The sequence below is a fragment of the Anthonomus grandis genome, chromosome 2 (genome assembly GCF_022605725.1).
Source record: "Anthonomus grandis grandis chromosome 2, icAntGran1.3, whole genome shotgun sequence".
Taxonomy (NCBI): domain Eukaryota; kingdom Metazoa; phylum Arthropoda; class Insecta; order Coleoptera; family Curculionidae; genus Anthonomus; species Anthonomus grandis.
The window spans coordinates 17644106-17660699 of NC_065547.1; the positions used below are offsets into that span (position 1 = coordinate 17644106).

Sequence of the window (16594 nt, forward strand, 5' to 3'; positions counted from 1 at the left end):
AGTTTCAAGGTTTTGATTTTGAGATAGAATGTTGGTTTATTTGCATTTGAAAATATTGTTTCTTACTATTATTTATTCGGGCTTTTAATAATAAATGTTCATACTTGTACTTCCAGCATTTGTAGCATAAGCTTTATCGCAAGTTGCTAGCCGCAAATCATTCTTAAGGTTATTATAATTTATGAAGCTTTTAATTTGAACTGGTTGTATTTCATTAAAAAATTGAGTAAAATGAACAAATAGTGCTACTGGGTAGTGTTTAGCTACTCGGTGGTATCAGTAATATCATTTTGAAAAACAAATGATTTGAAATTATCTAGTAATGTATTTTAACCTTTAAAAAATAAATAATGAAGGCAAGTACTAGATCTAGGTCGTGTGAATTTGTTTATGAACGATTTAAACTCAAATTGCGCTAAAAAAATTGTTATTCTGAATATTTTGATCTGTTTTTTTTGAAGACATTAAAGACAACAGGTACTTTGAAGAATGAAAAGTCACCAGGCCTTGACAACTTTCGAAGTGAAATATTAAAAGATAATGAACAATTCTATAAATTGGCCATTTCCCAAAAGTCTTAAAAAAAGCTGCGTTCAAACCAGTTTACAAATCAGGATCAGCATAAATTATTGACTCAAGTATAAATGAGGGTAACAAATGTATATTTATATTTCTGGATTTTGCCAAGGCATTCGACACCGTTTTTCGCACTATTTTGAAGGATATCTTTGAAAATTATGGAATCATAACCTTAAATGGATAAATCATGTGCCTGTTGTAACAAATAAGTTGAACCTTTTAATAAAAAGTTTAAAGAACTAAAAAAATATTTTGATCAATTATCTTAAAACTTTATGTATGTATGTACATACGTCTCTTATAGAACCACACTTAACGTACGGTATATTAGTATGGAGTGGTGCGTTCAAACTAAAAATAATGGTAAAGTGTCCCATAAATAATGATAAATGATTTAACATCAGATTCCTTTTAAAAAAAGTAGGTTAGGTTAAATTATTTTTAACGAAATTTGGAATATATTTTTCTTTATATGGCATTTAAAATTAAATTAAATTATTTTTTAAATAGGTCATAGGGTGCCACCGACAACATTTTGATTTTTTTTTAATTCCGTAACTTTTTTAAAGTTCGCAAAACTTAATTTTTTATTTCAAATATGCATTGTGCAAATAGTTTTGCTCAAAAAGGGTATGCTTCAAAAATGTTGCTACTATCCACCCTTTTCGAGATATTTACATTCAAACTTTTTAATGCCTTCAAAAAAAATTACAATGATAACATATAAAAGATAAATTAAACATAAAAATTATGAATATTTATTTGCCAGTAATTGTTCGATATGACCTTCATTTGTCTCAATACATTTTAAAATTATTTTACTGAAAAATCGTTCAATTTTAAAAAATAATTGCTCATTTCGACTCAGTAGAAGTTAATATATTTACCTTCAATTGCTCTCTTATGTTTATCGTATTTTCGTAGACAATTGATTTTTTTGCATCCATTATGCAAAAATCTAATGGGTAAAGTTCGGACTTCCTGCGGGCCAAGGTCTTCGACTTCATATCCGTTTAAGATTAATTAGCATTAAGATACTCTCTCATCGGTCTAGCAAAATGCGTAGGAGCACCCTTTATGCATAAGACCTATATTTCGACGCATGAAAACAAACATTAGAAGACTGTTATTTAACCATAAAAGAAACAAATCTGACCTGAACAGGAGCAAAGGAAAAGGACAAACAAGAAAGAATTAAATGGACAGGAGACGGATACCGAAAAATCATGTAATGTTCAAAAAAAATTAAGACTACATTAAATGTGGAAGAAGCAGAAGATAGAGCCCAAACCAGATGTGATGGAAGATGATATTGAAACAGAAAAAGAATAACCCTGTCATGTCTAGAACAACAGGACCAAAATAGATTAAAACAAAAACAGCCCAAAAATCTTATAAATGAGGAAAAGGTTAATAAGAAAAATTGCTACAAAAAACCTTATGGAAAACAACCTAAATGAAAATGAAAAGAGAATGCCACTGAAGAAAATCAAGATGATCAAGTCGGCAAATAAAGAAGTGAAACATTTCATTCAAACAACTTCAGAATAGTACAAAAAAGATCACTTTCTCAAACACCTAAAAGAAAATAAGAACGAAGTATGTAAGAAGTTCAAGGTCAAAAACAAAACGGATCATACCAAAGGAATGAAAAAGCGCAGAGAAATAGAAACAGACCTACAGACTGACTTTTGTATTGATATCAGTGGCCCGTTCAAAGTACAGACTTTAACCCATTAGATTTTTGCAACTGGGATACATGAAATAAATTGTTTACGAAAATACAATTGATACAAGAGAGCAATTAATGGAAAACATATAAAAGCAACTATTAGCAAATTATGAAGATACAAAATCGACATTACCAAACCATAACTAGTGAGTGTTTGAGTTAGGATGCTTTACTTGTTACGATGATCACTAAGTATCTAGAAAAACAAAGATGTTATTAAATGAAATTAAACTTAAGCAATCTGAGACTCTCTTTATGTTTATGAGAGTGCGTTGATTGTCAAATGTAGAAAATATTCAATGTTTGATTTCGGGCAAACCGGAGTCTCTTAATCTACGAGGAGATTATTGTTATACATACATATATTCTTACTCAAAACTGAAGGAAAGAAAACGATCATTAATTGCACGGCAAACCAAAAATACCATAAAGCAATTCATTATAGTAGCGCATGCACCAAATGATCCATAAGGGGTCTTCGCGTTTATTTTGGTACGCGCGGTACAACCGGGTGCATTTATATATTTTATTTCTTATTTCTTTCGTCTGGTGCAAAAGGCGAAATAAATGTCGCATCTCCGAAAATAAACGATATCAAAACACAGCGAAATCCCTGTTTTAATGGTTATAAATAAAAGCGGGACGACTTTGTGTAAGTTGCGGCCGCGAACGTTACGCGATCTTGTCGCATGTCAAACCCAATTTCAATTTGGATATTTATTTAATTTTTGATTTTATTATAGGTTTTACATGTTGAGCCGTTGCCAACTTTATGAGGCGCTAAGTGGGAATTAGAGGCTATAATCGTATGTTTATTATATTGAAACCATATTATTCCGATTTATATTATAAATATCATCTGTTCTATATAAGAAAGGGGGTCACAGCAACAGCACAAGAACGCAGCAAACAGCACAAGAACGACCTTAAGACATCTTTTTTTATATCCATAACACAGGGCTTCGGAATATTAGGATGGCCATTCAAGTATATTTATACTTTATATCAATAAGAAAAGTAATCGTTTATTATTCAGATAGTATACAGATCCAGGCAATAAACCAGCACACATTATAAGAAACCAGATTGATTATATATTAATTACGAAAAGATTTAGGAACTGTGTAAACAGGGTTCCCACGTATCATGGAGCAGATGTTGGATTTACCATAACCTGTTTGTTGCCGACATTAGTCAACCTCAAAAACTAAAAAATAACACCAAACATCATGAATTCAAACTGATAGAAAGCAATAATATGTATTTGTTGTTACATATTGAGTCCGGTTTTTTAAATATTCCCCACTATGTTCAATAGCTCATGTAGAAAAACCAAGTGTATTTTAAAGCATAGCAGTTTATGGTTTACTTTATGAAAGCTAGGCCTTCGAACAATCCAGCAAAATCAAATTTGATGCCTTGCCCAAATCAATCTCTCAATAATCAATATCATCTATTACATCAAGTTGTGCTGTAGCACAATTATACAGAACGAAATCACGTCATGGAAGTTAAAGTCTGCCCAACCAATCTGTAGCTAAGCGGTATCGGTGCGGGGAACGTGGTTGTAGACTAGACCCGCCTCATTTCATTCATGAAATGGCCAGTGACGTGCGAAATTTTATAAACCGATTACACAGATTTGAATGTATTAAATATTAAAAAATATGGTTTGGTTTTAATTTTAAAATAGGTATTTGTAGGTAAGATATTAATTTGGAAATTAAGGTCTTCTAAAATATTTTATTTGTAAATATGTAATAAAAAAATTACAGACAAGATTAGGGAAGTTTGAGATAAAAGTAAAGTAAAGAAAACACAAAATTTGTAATACACCTACTTAGTTTATTCACTAAAAATAAGAGTGCCGTACTCGATGCCTGGATATCGCGAGGGAAAGAGCACGGCAGATAATCCCAATTATGCTGTTTAAACATTGAATTTACTACATAATATGTATAATTTAAATTATTATTTAAATAAGTATAATCAATTTGTACCTGTTGAAGATATATTGCTAACCACTCTAGTAACAGTCTCACTCTGCCAGCATTTTTTAAACGTTAGGTCATTGTCTATCCAAGTTTCATCTAAATAGGCAATATTGCGACCTCGGCTCGGTGTTTTTTTATTTCTCTTAGGTATTTATACCTTAAAGATGTTATTTTTGGAAATTTTTTTTCTTCTGGCAATTTTTGCAACAGCTTTTTGCTAGTAGGCACAACTTTAAACCCATATAAATTCGATTTATTTAACTTTTTGTTTAACTTTTTGTTTAACTATTTGAAAATGAAAGTTGTCGTCTTGTTCCACCTTCGTCATTCGCGGTCTTTTTTTGCCGGGACTAGAAAGCATTTTGTTGGGGTCCGTCCGCATTCTTTCTTCATCTTCTTTGTGAATTTTTTTCACCATTGAAATGCTTACGCCAGTATATTGAGATACTCTTTCAAGTTTGCGCTTTACTGGTAGATTAACGAAGTTATTAGTAGCTTCTTCATTGCAAACCCTAAGAATTTGTACAAGAAGTATATAATCCTGATATTCGATTTTTTTTAGTCGTCGTTCCAATTCATATTACTTATATTTATAGACATTTTATATTCAAAATAACCAACATTAACTTTAAATCTTTTTTGTTTGTAAAGCAATCGAGCTTGGTTTTATTTCATTGAATATGATTTTTATTTATTACAACATTAGGTACATAATTTTTGAAATTAGTGTCGCATAAATTATGATTTTATTTTAATGTTTTTTTTTTCATAACTGTGCTTAGGCTTTATAATTCTCTTATTATCATTTTACTTACCTATAAACATTCGCAATCACTTCCCTTACCTGGCTATGAATAAAGTTATTCATTTTAACGTAAATAACACAAAAACTGTTAAAAATTATGAACTTTAACAACAAAGAAACAAATAACACAAAACAACAACAAAACAGCAACAACAATAATAGCAAATAAACTAAACTATGCTACACTAGTCAAAAGTCATAGGTCAGAAATTAAGTAGGTACCTAAAAATACAGCAATAAAAACAGTTTAATAGCTCAAAAGTATTAACATACGCCGCCGCCACTGAATCCGCAAGAAATCGATATTATTCCGAAAATTACACAAAACCTGGTAGGATGCGATCCAATAAGATAGAGAAAGACAGAGAGCTGCATAAAAATAATAAATTAATGGCCGCGATGTCATCAACCAATCACCTGTCCCCAAACAGCGAGATGCTTCCGCGAAAGCACGACGTTGCCGGCTTTGTAAGTTTTATTAGGAATTTCGGATAAATGTTAGTCAATATTGGATTTTATAATATGCAAAACATTAGCAAATAGAACTAAAAAATATGGTTTAAACTGCATTACATTATTTATTATCTTTTTTATGATTAAATAGCTTAATTTTACCATTATATTTACTTTTCATTCAATACTATTTCATTTTTGCAATAAGACGTGACAACGCTTCAAAATTTCGCCCGCATTCTTTTCGTAGACACAGATCCGATGGTCAAACTGTAGCAACAGAATCAGAAACGAAAATCAAATTTTTACAGTCGCCCAGATAAGTTCTGCACGCAATCTATTTTTTTGCATATTTAAGGATTAAATCTGATTTTAAACATTTAAAATAAAGTTAAGAGAAAGACTATAATTACATATAGACAAAAAAAGTGTAGATTTGGTATAAAAGATAAATGTTTGTTAAAAAATAAATAACTTAAAAAAATCACAGTAATTGTTAAAAATTTTGTTTACACCTTCAAACTTGGTGTATAAATAAAAGATAATAAAATACACGATATATCTCAGAGACACACGTTTTTTCAGGGGATGAAGGGGTGTAAGCCACCCCCAAATAACTTAAAAAATTGTAGTAATTAGTAATAATTTTGTTACACCTTCAAACTTGGTGTATAAATAAAAGATAATAAAATACATGATATATCTCAGAGACACACGTTTTTTCAGGGGATGAAGGGGTGTAAGCCACCCCCAAATAGTTTAAAAAATTGTAGTAATTAGTAATAATTTTGTTACACCTTCAAACTTGGTGAATAAATAAAAGATAATAAAATACACGATATATCTCAGAGACACACGTTTTTTCAGGGGATGAAGGGGTGTAAGCCACCCCCAAATAGTTTAAAAAATCGTAGTAATTAGTAATAATTTTGTTACACCTTCAAACTTGGTGTATAAATAAAAGATAATAAAATACACCATATATCTCAGAGACACACGTTTTTTCAGGGGATAAAGGGGTGTAAGCCACCCCCAAATAACTTAAAAAATTGTAGTAATTAGTAATAATTTTGTTACACCTTCAAACTTGGTGTATAAATAAAAGATAATAAAATACACGATATATCTCAGAGACACACGTTTCTTCAGGGGATGAAGGGGTGTAAGCCACCCCCAAATAACTTAAAAAATTGTAGTAATTAGTAATAATTTTGTTACACCTTCAAACTTGGTGTATAAATAAAAGATAATAGAATACACGATATATCTCAGAGACACACGTTTTTTCAGGGGATGAAGGGATGTAAGCCACCCCCAAATAGTTTAAAAAATTGTAGTAATTAGTAATAATTTTGTTACACCTTCAAACTTGGTGTATAAATAAAAGATAATAAAATACACGATATATCTCAGAGACACACGTTTCTTCAGGGGATGAAGGGGTGTAAGCCACCCCCAAATAACTTAAAAAATTGTAGTAATTAGTAATAATTTTGTTACACCTTCAAACTTGGTGTATAAATAAAAGATAATAAAATACACGATATATCTCAGAGACACACGTTTCTTCAGGGGATGAAGGGGTGTAAGCCACCCCCAAATAACTTAAAAAATTGTAGTAATTAGTAATAATTTTGTTACACCTTCAAACTTGGTGTATAAATAAAAGATAATAGAATACACGATATATCTCAGAGACACACGTTTTTTCAGGGGATGAAGGGATGTAAGCCACCCCCAAATAGTTTAAAAAATTGTAGTAATTAGTAATAATTTTGTTACACCTTCAAACTTGGTGTATAAATAAAAGATAATAAAATACACGATATATCTCAGAGACACACGTTTCTTCAGGGGATGAAGGGGTGTAAGCCACCCCCAAATAACTTAAAAAATTGTAGTGGCAGTTAAGTTATCATTTTAACTTTAAGTGCTTATCAATAATAATGCCAAGATATTTAGTGTAAGGAGACTCTTTAATTGTATCGTTAAATTTTTGTATATGTAGGTATGTAATGAAAATGTGGGAGGTAAGCTTTGGAGAAAAACTATATATATCATTTGTTTTTCGTATATTAATTTTCAATTTAAAACTGTTTAGCCAATCCTTTATTTTTGATAGTCCTATTATTGTTTTCCTTCTCACAATTTCTTTGTCTCAATTGCTCTCGCATTTGTTCAATTGGTCCCAATACTGTTCCCTGTGGTAATCCTATTCTCAAATTTAGAGAGTCACTATAATTACGTCTCCAACTTTTGTATACTGTTTTCTTTTATCTAGATAGTTTTTAAAGACATCTAACACAAAGAGCCCTTAATAACTCTAATGACATTCCGAAACAGTAGTATATCGAATCCAAGAGCTGGGCATGGGAGATCGTGTCAAATACCTTTGCTCTCGAATACGTATATAGAATAAGTTTCCGGATAAGTTATTAGTAACTATTAATTAGTTAATATTGCTTAGCAGGTTTAACCAGCGCATCGGGAGTCTCAGAATACCTTAAAAGTCCATATTGCTTTTTCGACATAATATTGTTTATTGTAAAAAAATTATCAGTCTCTCTTTAACACGCTTTTCAAAAATCTTTCAAATATAATGTATAACACTAATGGGGGGGGGGTAATCACTTATTTTTTGTTGCTTGCCTTGTCCTTAGATTTAAAAATTGGAGTCACAATATAAATTTTTTCATAAGGTGTACAACAAGAATATCAGTTACTCAACAACATTCCAAAAAATGAAATGGGGCCGACGCAATGTATGCTACTTAAGAGAGTTTAATCTCATATCTTGGACATGTCTTTAGAGGAGCGCGATACAGAATCCTACAACTGATCGTGATGGAAGAAGCTGAGGAACATCCACGAATGGACCGGTACACGCAGCGCAGAGGAACCATTCCTATTGGCGCAGAATTGAAAAAGGCTTGCTCAAGTAATTCCCAACGTCTGAAGGACCTGACATGACTTAAAGTAGATACTATTGAAATACTCATAGGTAGCGATGATACATCTTTGAGCTCAATCAATTTTTCTTAACAATATTTAAATCTAGAGGAGACATATTGGTTTTATATTCATCATTATATATACTATAAATGTTCTATGAGTATGCAAGGAATATCTTGTCTTGCTTGAAAAGCTACATGGACGCAATTCATAAATACAGAAGCTTTCCGCTTATTCCGAAAACACTGATTAATTAACCAGGATGGCAATAACTTAAAATTATGCCCTAATTTGCTTTGATAACACAATTTCTCTCTATATACCTATACACGGCGTTAATAAAATATGTAGGCAAACTTTAACCATTTAATCTCTGGTCAATTTAAAGACGAAATGTACAATTCAATGAACATGGGTCAAAACAGCTTTATTTTCAAGCACGAGCACTATAGAAATGTAAGTAACGTTCTAAGTATGTCCAGGAAATACGTATTTATTGAACAGTTGGTATAACCTATGATTTTCCATATTTAACAAGTTGCTGAGGCTCCGCATGAAATTAGATAAAAATAGTAATATCTTGTATTTATGAAAAGAAACGACAAAAGAAAATATAGAACATCAATAAAATATATAATTTCTTTTTGTGATGATATGCTCTAGCTTGAAAACGGCCATTACGAACCTATGTTCATATGAAAATTTTTTCTTTCATTTTACCAAGGATTTTATGCTAAGTTTGTCTGTACGCTTTATTAACACCTTGTATAACTCGAAAGTAATACGTTAAGCAATTTTGTTGTGCATGGGTAGAAAATACCACACTCAACAAATAATATAAACATATTTGTCATTAAATAAAAAGAGTTATACACGAAAACTATTTGCTCGATTATTTCTTCTTTAACACCTAGAATATAATTAAAAACTTCGCCAAATATTTTTGAACTACAAAAGTATGTACACAACCGCACTAAGCCCACCTAAAATCAAATTGGAACAAGTTTCCACAAAATATAAAGCTCAGAGGCGAGTGTTTTATCACAGTTACTTTTAATTAGTTCGCTGGTAGTTAAAGCCGCCGTTGCAACAGACTCGAGCTTAAATTGGCCTGTGTCGAGATTAATAGCAAGCCCAAATCCAATTTCGAGTAACTGCTGATAATTTCTCGAAAATGTGGTTCTCCGGCCATAAACATTTACCATATAAATCATAAAATAAAAATGACAAGTCTTTCAGTTAGAAACAAGGGCTCATAAAGTAAGTTAAGAAACGAGATTTTCGTCAGTTTCCAACCCTTAAATCGTAAACTTACTCTCGAAATGTGATAATAAAATGCGTACGGAGACAGCAAAACGACTACACAGAACCGAAAATAACACTCCGGAAAATTAGTATTAATTTGTTTGTCCTTCCTTGTTGTAATGCCTGCATAAGTCAGATCAAACGAGGTGTGATGGCCGCTTTTAAGATTTTATGTTGCATTAATTTTAGACAACTTTTATGTAAAATGAGCACAAAATATGTGTTATATAATATGCCATAGGTTTTATTCCTGGATAAAGCCAATACATATTTCGTTTCTTAACTGTCACAACATAAGTTGTTTTATTGGAAATAAAATACTTTTTATTGATTCCAACGGAGCGTCTTCTCTCGTCTGAAAATAGACTTTATTGCCCCTCTATATATGATATGGTAATATTAAATAGCGATAAAGTCAGAATGTAAAGTAACAGTTGGAAGTTAGGTGTGTGGTATTCAGTATCCCCAAGTGGGTCATTTGGTTTTTAGAGTATGGCGTCTTTCTTTTTTTGTAAATATTTGTAATATATTAAACAAATACTTGTTGCTTGTTCATTCATTGGATTATTTTTTACAGGTTTTGAATTATCTTCAGGAATCACATCAACTTCCAGCCTGGATTGCCTGAACCTTATTGTCCAAAATATTACAACAAAACAGAATAAAATCAATAATGATATAATTAGTAAATAAGCTTAATTGTTGCTCAGATTTATGTTATGATATGCTCAATTTATTTATGAATAAAGATTATTAGGAATATTTATTTAAGTTTTATTTTAACTTGTATGGAAAACAATGGTTTAATTTACTTCCTCAAAAAATTTATTTAAATACCAATACAAAAATGTTGCACTCCTATATCCATGGTAAAATATAAAGACATCAATTCACAATAATCAATAAATTAATGAAAAGAAACTAGATTCACTCTGTCCATCTATGGGCACAGTGCGGATTTGTGCACACATAATACAATCTCATTTCTTCTTCAGCTCTTCTGGTTTGTGCTTGGAAAAACACTGCCTCCCTACAATCAAAGTTACTCTAAAAACCATTCACAATATTTCTATTAACTTATTAACCTGTGTTGACACACTGGACAGTGATGATCTTCAGTTCTTGGCAGAGTTGGATCAGATATGACATCAGGTACAATGTGTGTCAATTCACTATATAAATATAAGTAAGTTTTAAAAACATGAATAAATATATTTGGGAAATGAATACTTACTCAATTTCGTGCATAATTTTGTTTACATAAATACATTTGGAGTCGGCATGTTGCTTATAGTCACAATTTCTACAGGCATAGAGTAGAATTTTATTGTCTTTATCTTCTTTGGGGTACAACATATTGTTGCTAAAAGATAAGTTTAAAGGTTTTATTGGATATTTAAAGAAAATAATGTGCTCTTTACCATTCTTGACAAAACCTGATGCCAACAAAACCGGGTCCTTCGCTATGTGAGTCGTAGCCCGTAGGTTTGGACATTGTTAACAGGATTTAGAGACAGTTTTAAAGGTAATAAGCCCAAGATCTGAATCTAAGCTTTAAAATGGGGTGAAAGAAGATCTAAATATTCCCTTCTAGAAATTTCAAAACATGCAACCTAACCTCGCTTTGCTGGAAATGACGTTGACGTTTATCAGTTTGTATTACCAATAATACAGAGATGACAGCACTGGGTTACTAAGCATCTGTGTTAACAATTTTTTAAAGAAAAGAAAAATTATATAAGGAAAACTTTAGGAAAAAAGTTTATGTTTTATTAATTGGCATATATTTATAAAATAGTGATAAAAGCAGTTTTAAAGTAAATATTAAATGTAACTTTAGAGCGCGTCGTTATAATGCGACATCTAGAACCTACAGCACAAACCTAACATAGGACAATTTTAACTTCCTGATCCTAAAAAATGAAAATCCATGACCCATGTAAACACAAACTTAACCTCAACTAGAAAAAAAAAACAAACTAATTCAAACTTCTTTCAAAAGTTGTAATAAGTAATAACTTTAATATGAATCAACAAATTTATGATATCGTAAGTAAAAGAACTGAATTTTTAACACTATTAGACAATGACATTGCAAAAAACGAGTCTCTCCATCAAGAAATACGAGAAAAATTAAAATCCTTAGAAGATACCTATGAAAACATAAAAAGTCTTAGCAGTCAACCTGAGCATTCAGCACTGATACCAGTTTGTAAACGTTTATATATGCCAGCAACAATAGTGCACACAGGGGAATATTTACTAACTAGAAAAGCTCACCCAAATAGTTATTCAATCTTAAAGACACTGGATCAAACGTTGGACAACATCCAGGGAAGAATTAGGGAACAAACAGAGTTGGTAGAGAAAGCAGACGTAGCTGTGACGCAGCTCCTGGACAGGAAAAAGCTATTATTAGGAGAAGAAGTTGAAAAGCTGGTTAGTTCACAGGAATTCATTTATGATCCTGAATATCCAACATTACCATTAGAAGTGGAAGCATTGCCAAATGAAATCAAATCAGACAAAGGAGTTGCAGTCAAAGTTGGGCAGTTTTTTGATATTTTGGAGTATGAAGAGGCTGGTTAATAGTATGTAAGTTTTGTTTGTATTTTTTCTCTGTATATTAATTTAATAATATTCCAATTGTTAATAAATTGCACATATTGAGTCAATAAGTGCTTTATTTTATAAAAACCAAAGTTCCTTGTACTCAATAATTTATTATAATTATTAAGATTTAATTTAAACTGTATTCATTGAACTATTCTTTTAAACTTTAGACAATTTTGAACAAAAAATGATGATAAAATGCAAAATTAAAGAAATACCTATATAAATTAAATGTTGGTATTTTGGTTTTTTAGTTGTTGTTGTCAGTGTCAAAAAGTGAATGTATTTTGGTGCAACTATTTGAAGTATTTTTACATTTGCAAGTGATGTTTATTCTTTTTTAGAGGCGAAAGCAATATCATCCTGCATTTTATTAGTAACTACACTTTACTACCTACTGTTGTGGTATGAAATATGAGAAAATGAACCAAAAGTGAAAGAATCGAAATCTTGTGCATGATTGGTTTTGGAGATGTTTCTCATACTCAAAAGAAGGTGGTTCAGTTGTTTAATGGAACTCATCCTGATCAGTCACCTATTAGCCAAACTGTGGTAAGCAGAGTTGAAGCAAAGTTTCGTGAATTCGGGCATGTTCGCGGTTCAATAACTGAAGATGAGCTTAATGTTCTGTTAATGGTCCAAGATAATCCCAAAGATAACCCACGATTACAGGCACGGCTGCTAATGTTAATTTATCACAATCTACTATGCAAAAACTATTGGAAAAGCAAAGTTCTACCCCTATAAAATATTCTTACGTCAAGAGCTATCGGAAGATGATTTTGATCGCCGCAATTAATTTTGTGAGCAAATGCAGCAATTATGTAATGATAACAATAATTTCGTAGAACAGATAATATTTTCTGACGAAGCAACGTTTATTCTAAACGGCCATGTGAACAGACAGAATTATTGATACTGGGCGACCGAAAACCCTCATTGCTTCACAGAATGTCATACACAACACCCTCAAAAAGTCAATGTGTGGTGCGGTATAGTGGAAGGAAGAGTTTTAGGACCTTACTTTTTGATGACACTCTCACTGGTGAGAGGTAATTGGACTTTCTTCAAACTGATCTTATCCCCGCTCTGATAACTTTGAAGAACCCCGACATGTACCAACGTGATCTTTTTTTTCAGCAAGATGGAGCCCCGCCACACTATGCTTTACCCGTTCGCAATTATCTAGATATTTTTCCAAATCATTGGTTAGTTAGACGAGGGTTCATAGAGGGTTTATCCACTACTTTACGGCAAGAAGAAAGAAAGAAAGAAAATGTGCTATATTACGTAAGACAACAAAATCTTGTGTACAAGCATCCTAAAAACTAAAAAATTCCAAATTCACTTTAAATTTCAAACAAACATAACTTCTAAAACACTTTACCATAAAATTTACACACATTACCAAAATTAATCATAACAAAACAGATTGAGAAAAAAAAGCATCTTTTTGATAAATTTCATTAAAAAATAAGTAAAGCTGTCAATAAAACAGAATTTAGAAGAAGTAAATTACATTATTTAACAGGAAACAAAACTAAAACACTAAAATGATGTCAGAGCACAGGTTAAAAGGTATCATTAAAAAAATCGTCAAGGCTATAATATGCCCTGGATAATAAAAGTGATTTTAATTCCTTTTTGAATCTCTTAACTTCTAAAATTTGTCTGATACATAGAGGAACATGGTTGTAAATTTTTTTGCTGAGGTATATAAGTAAGTTCTTCGTGAGGGAGGATGTAGGGATTGGTAAGGGAAAATCGTTAACCTGGCGAGTCATATGACCAGTGTTAGAGGGAGGTTTAGGACATTTATGAATAAGAGTAGCTGTTTCTAAGATAAAAAGAGAAAAAAGAGTTAGGATTTTTTGAGATATAAAGAGAGGTTTACAAGAATCTCTTAACCCAGCGGAACATAGGTATCTAACTGCCTTTTTTTGAATCACAAAAATTATGTTTAATAATCCCTTGTTGCTTAAACCCCAAAAAGGCAAGCCATAACGAAGGTGGGACTCAATAAGAGAAAAGTACACTGAACGTGCAACTACCCCTCCCAGCTCATGCCCCGCCATTCTTACTGCAAAGCATCCAGAGGATAATTTTGATGCAAGATTTAGGATATGATCTTCGAAGCGAAGTCGACCATCAATGGTAATACCAAGGAACTTACAGCTTTCTTTGTTTTGCAAGGGGGAGATGCACTGTCTAGTAGGTAAAGAACTAAAAAATCCATAATTTGTATGATATGAAACATGAAATGAGGCAACTTTTCTTGTGATTCTTGCAGGAACATTAATTAAACCACATAATATTTTATACAAGACATATGCCAAGATTTTTTCTCCAGACTTCTAGTTTGGGGATATGTAATAATAATGACAATTCTTAATAATTTATATCTTCAACAGGTATTCTTAACCTGCCTATTAATGTAAAAATATGATTAAAAACTTTTAAAACCCAAATTATGAAACCAAGAAGTATAAATGCCCAATTACAAATATTTTCAATAATTTTAACTCCTAAATTTTGTAAAGAATTTACTCTCTCTAGTGTTTAACCAGGTAGTGATAAATTGATTATAGATAAATAGATTGTTGGTTTTGACTTCATTTTCAGAAATCCCTTATTTGAGTCAGTGCAGTCGTAAAGAGTTGCTTTTTACCATGCCAACAGAGCAGTTGGAATGATTTAAGCGAGGTTACGACAAGTTGATGTTGCTCTTGAGTTCAGAATATCACGAAGTGTTATAAGCAGGTTGTGGAATCGTTCTAGAGAAACAGAAACAGTCTTGAGGAGGCAAGGACAAGGTCGTAGAAGGTGCACTATATATCAACAAGATCATTACATAACCCCCAGCATAAGAAGAAACCCAATAGCTTTTGAACATCACATATCCCAATTTATCTAAAACAGTGAGAAATCGTCTGCACGAGAATGGTTTATTTGGTCAAAGAGCATTTCGTCGTGGCATCCCTTACACGAAGACACAAAGCACAGCGTTTGGAGTGGGCACAAGAAAGAGCAAATTGAGTAATTAACAATGTTTGTTAATTAATTATAATAATTAATTAACAATATTGAGCAAATTTTTACTAACAAATGTTGTTTTCGAGGAGTTTCCCAAAATGCAAAGTTTTCAAAAATGCCCTTTATCTTAAAAACTAAGAGGGCTATGAACATTTTGGCATCTTTAGTTTTACCAAAAAGTAACAGTGTCGCGAAAACCGCAACTCTATCTCTAAGAATAAAGGAGATATTCTGCAAAAGTACCCGAAATGGGACACCCGGTATACCCCCTCTATATATGCAAAAACAATATGACAGGAATGCTTTATATCATAAGTGATATCGTCGAATCGATAAGGGCGATAAGGCAAGGAAAGTTTTCAGCCAGGGAAAATTTTGTTTTTTTGGATGATAATGCATCCTCGTATCGCACTCTAGAAGTTCGAAATACGCTTTAAGATTTGGGCATTTTGCATCTTAGGATACCACCACTTTCCCCAGATCTAAACCCAATTGAGCATGCCTGGGATATGCTTTTGATAACCATCAACCCCAGCCTACTGACAGGACTCAGTAAGAATACTGCCCCAATTGTGGGAAAACTTGTCTGAAGATCAGTTTGAAAATTTGGTTCTTAGTATGCCAAGACGCATTAATGAAGTTCTGGAGGTTTAGGGAAGTCAGAAACATGATTATTGTTTTCATGTTTCAGCATGTTTTTTTAACTTTGAATCATATAATTAATTTCTGGAATATACGTTTTGCTATTTTTAATTAAGTTTGTTTTTTTTTAATTTAGAAAATGATATGAGATAACCATAATAGTTTTAAAAATTTTTAGCTGTTTATAATTAAAAAAATTACTATATCCCCTTATTTTTGCCGCCAGTATTTTGAAAATCTTTTGTAATTACTTTAATTTGGGTTATATGGTTAAGCTAGGAAGTGAGCTTCAACTTTGTCATTTATTATTACCGTATTAGTATAATTAAAGCAAGAAATGTATTTTTGATTAAAAAAAGAGGATCACAATCTATCCACAAAGAACTGTAAGAAGGCTGTAGCAAGCTTTAGAAATAAAAACATTCTTTAAGCATTTCTCAAGATAAACAGTGCAGTCAAGTTAGTTAGGAAGATACATTCAATATT

At 31.7% G+C, this 16594-nt stretch overlaps 2 protein-coding genes across 2 annotated transcripts in view; one reads left to right on the plus strand and one right to left on the minus strand.

The window, feature by feature from the left end:
- The window catches only part of LOC126748508 (transcription factor SUM-1), a 43211-nt gene extending 32629 nt beyond the window's left edge, over nucleotides 1–10582 (plus strand). Inside the window, exon 6 of the mRNA XM_050457787.1 lies at nucleotides 10398–10582. Within this exon, the coding sequence (XP_050313744.1) occupies nucleotides 10398–10513 (116 nt within the window). The 3' untranslated portion in view covers nucleotides 10514–10582. The remainder of the gene's footprint in view (nucleotides 1–10397) is intronic.
- Nucleotides 10583–10622: 40 nt separating this feature from the next.
- LOC126748523 (DNA-directed RNA polymerase II subunit RPB9) lies at nucleotides 10623–11461 on the minus strand. Its single transcript, XM_050457813.1, has 4 exons — nucleotides 11242–11461; nucleotides 11055–11183; nucleotides 10906–10992; nucleotides 10623–10850 (listed from the first exon to the last, which is right to left on the minus strand). Exons 1-4 carry the CDS (start codon nucleotides 11313–11315, stop codon nucleotides 10748–10750), a joined length of 393 nt encoding a protein of 130 aa, XP_050313770.1. The 5' UTR covers nucleotides 11316–11461; the 3' UTR covers nucleotides 10623–10747.
- Nucleotides 11462–16594: the final 5133 nt, after the last annotated feature.

What these genes read in the sequence shown, in the direction of transcription:
- LOC126748523 (XM_050457813.1), bottom strand. Translation starts at nt 11,315, where the DNA reads ATGTCCAAACCTACGGGCTACGACTCACATAGCGAAGGACCCGGTTTT. An exon ending in AAAATTATGCACGAAATTGA is followed by an intron (nt 10,993 to 11,054) that starts GTAAGTATTCAT and finishes ATATTTATATAG; the next exon opens with TGAATTGACACACATTGTAC. An exon ending in TGTCCAGTGTGTCAACACAG is followed by an intron (nt 10,851 to 10,905) that starts GTTAATAAGTTA and finishes CTTTGATTGTAG; the next exon opens with GGAGGCAGTGTTTTTCCAAG.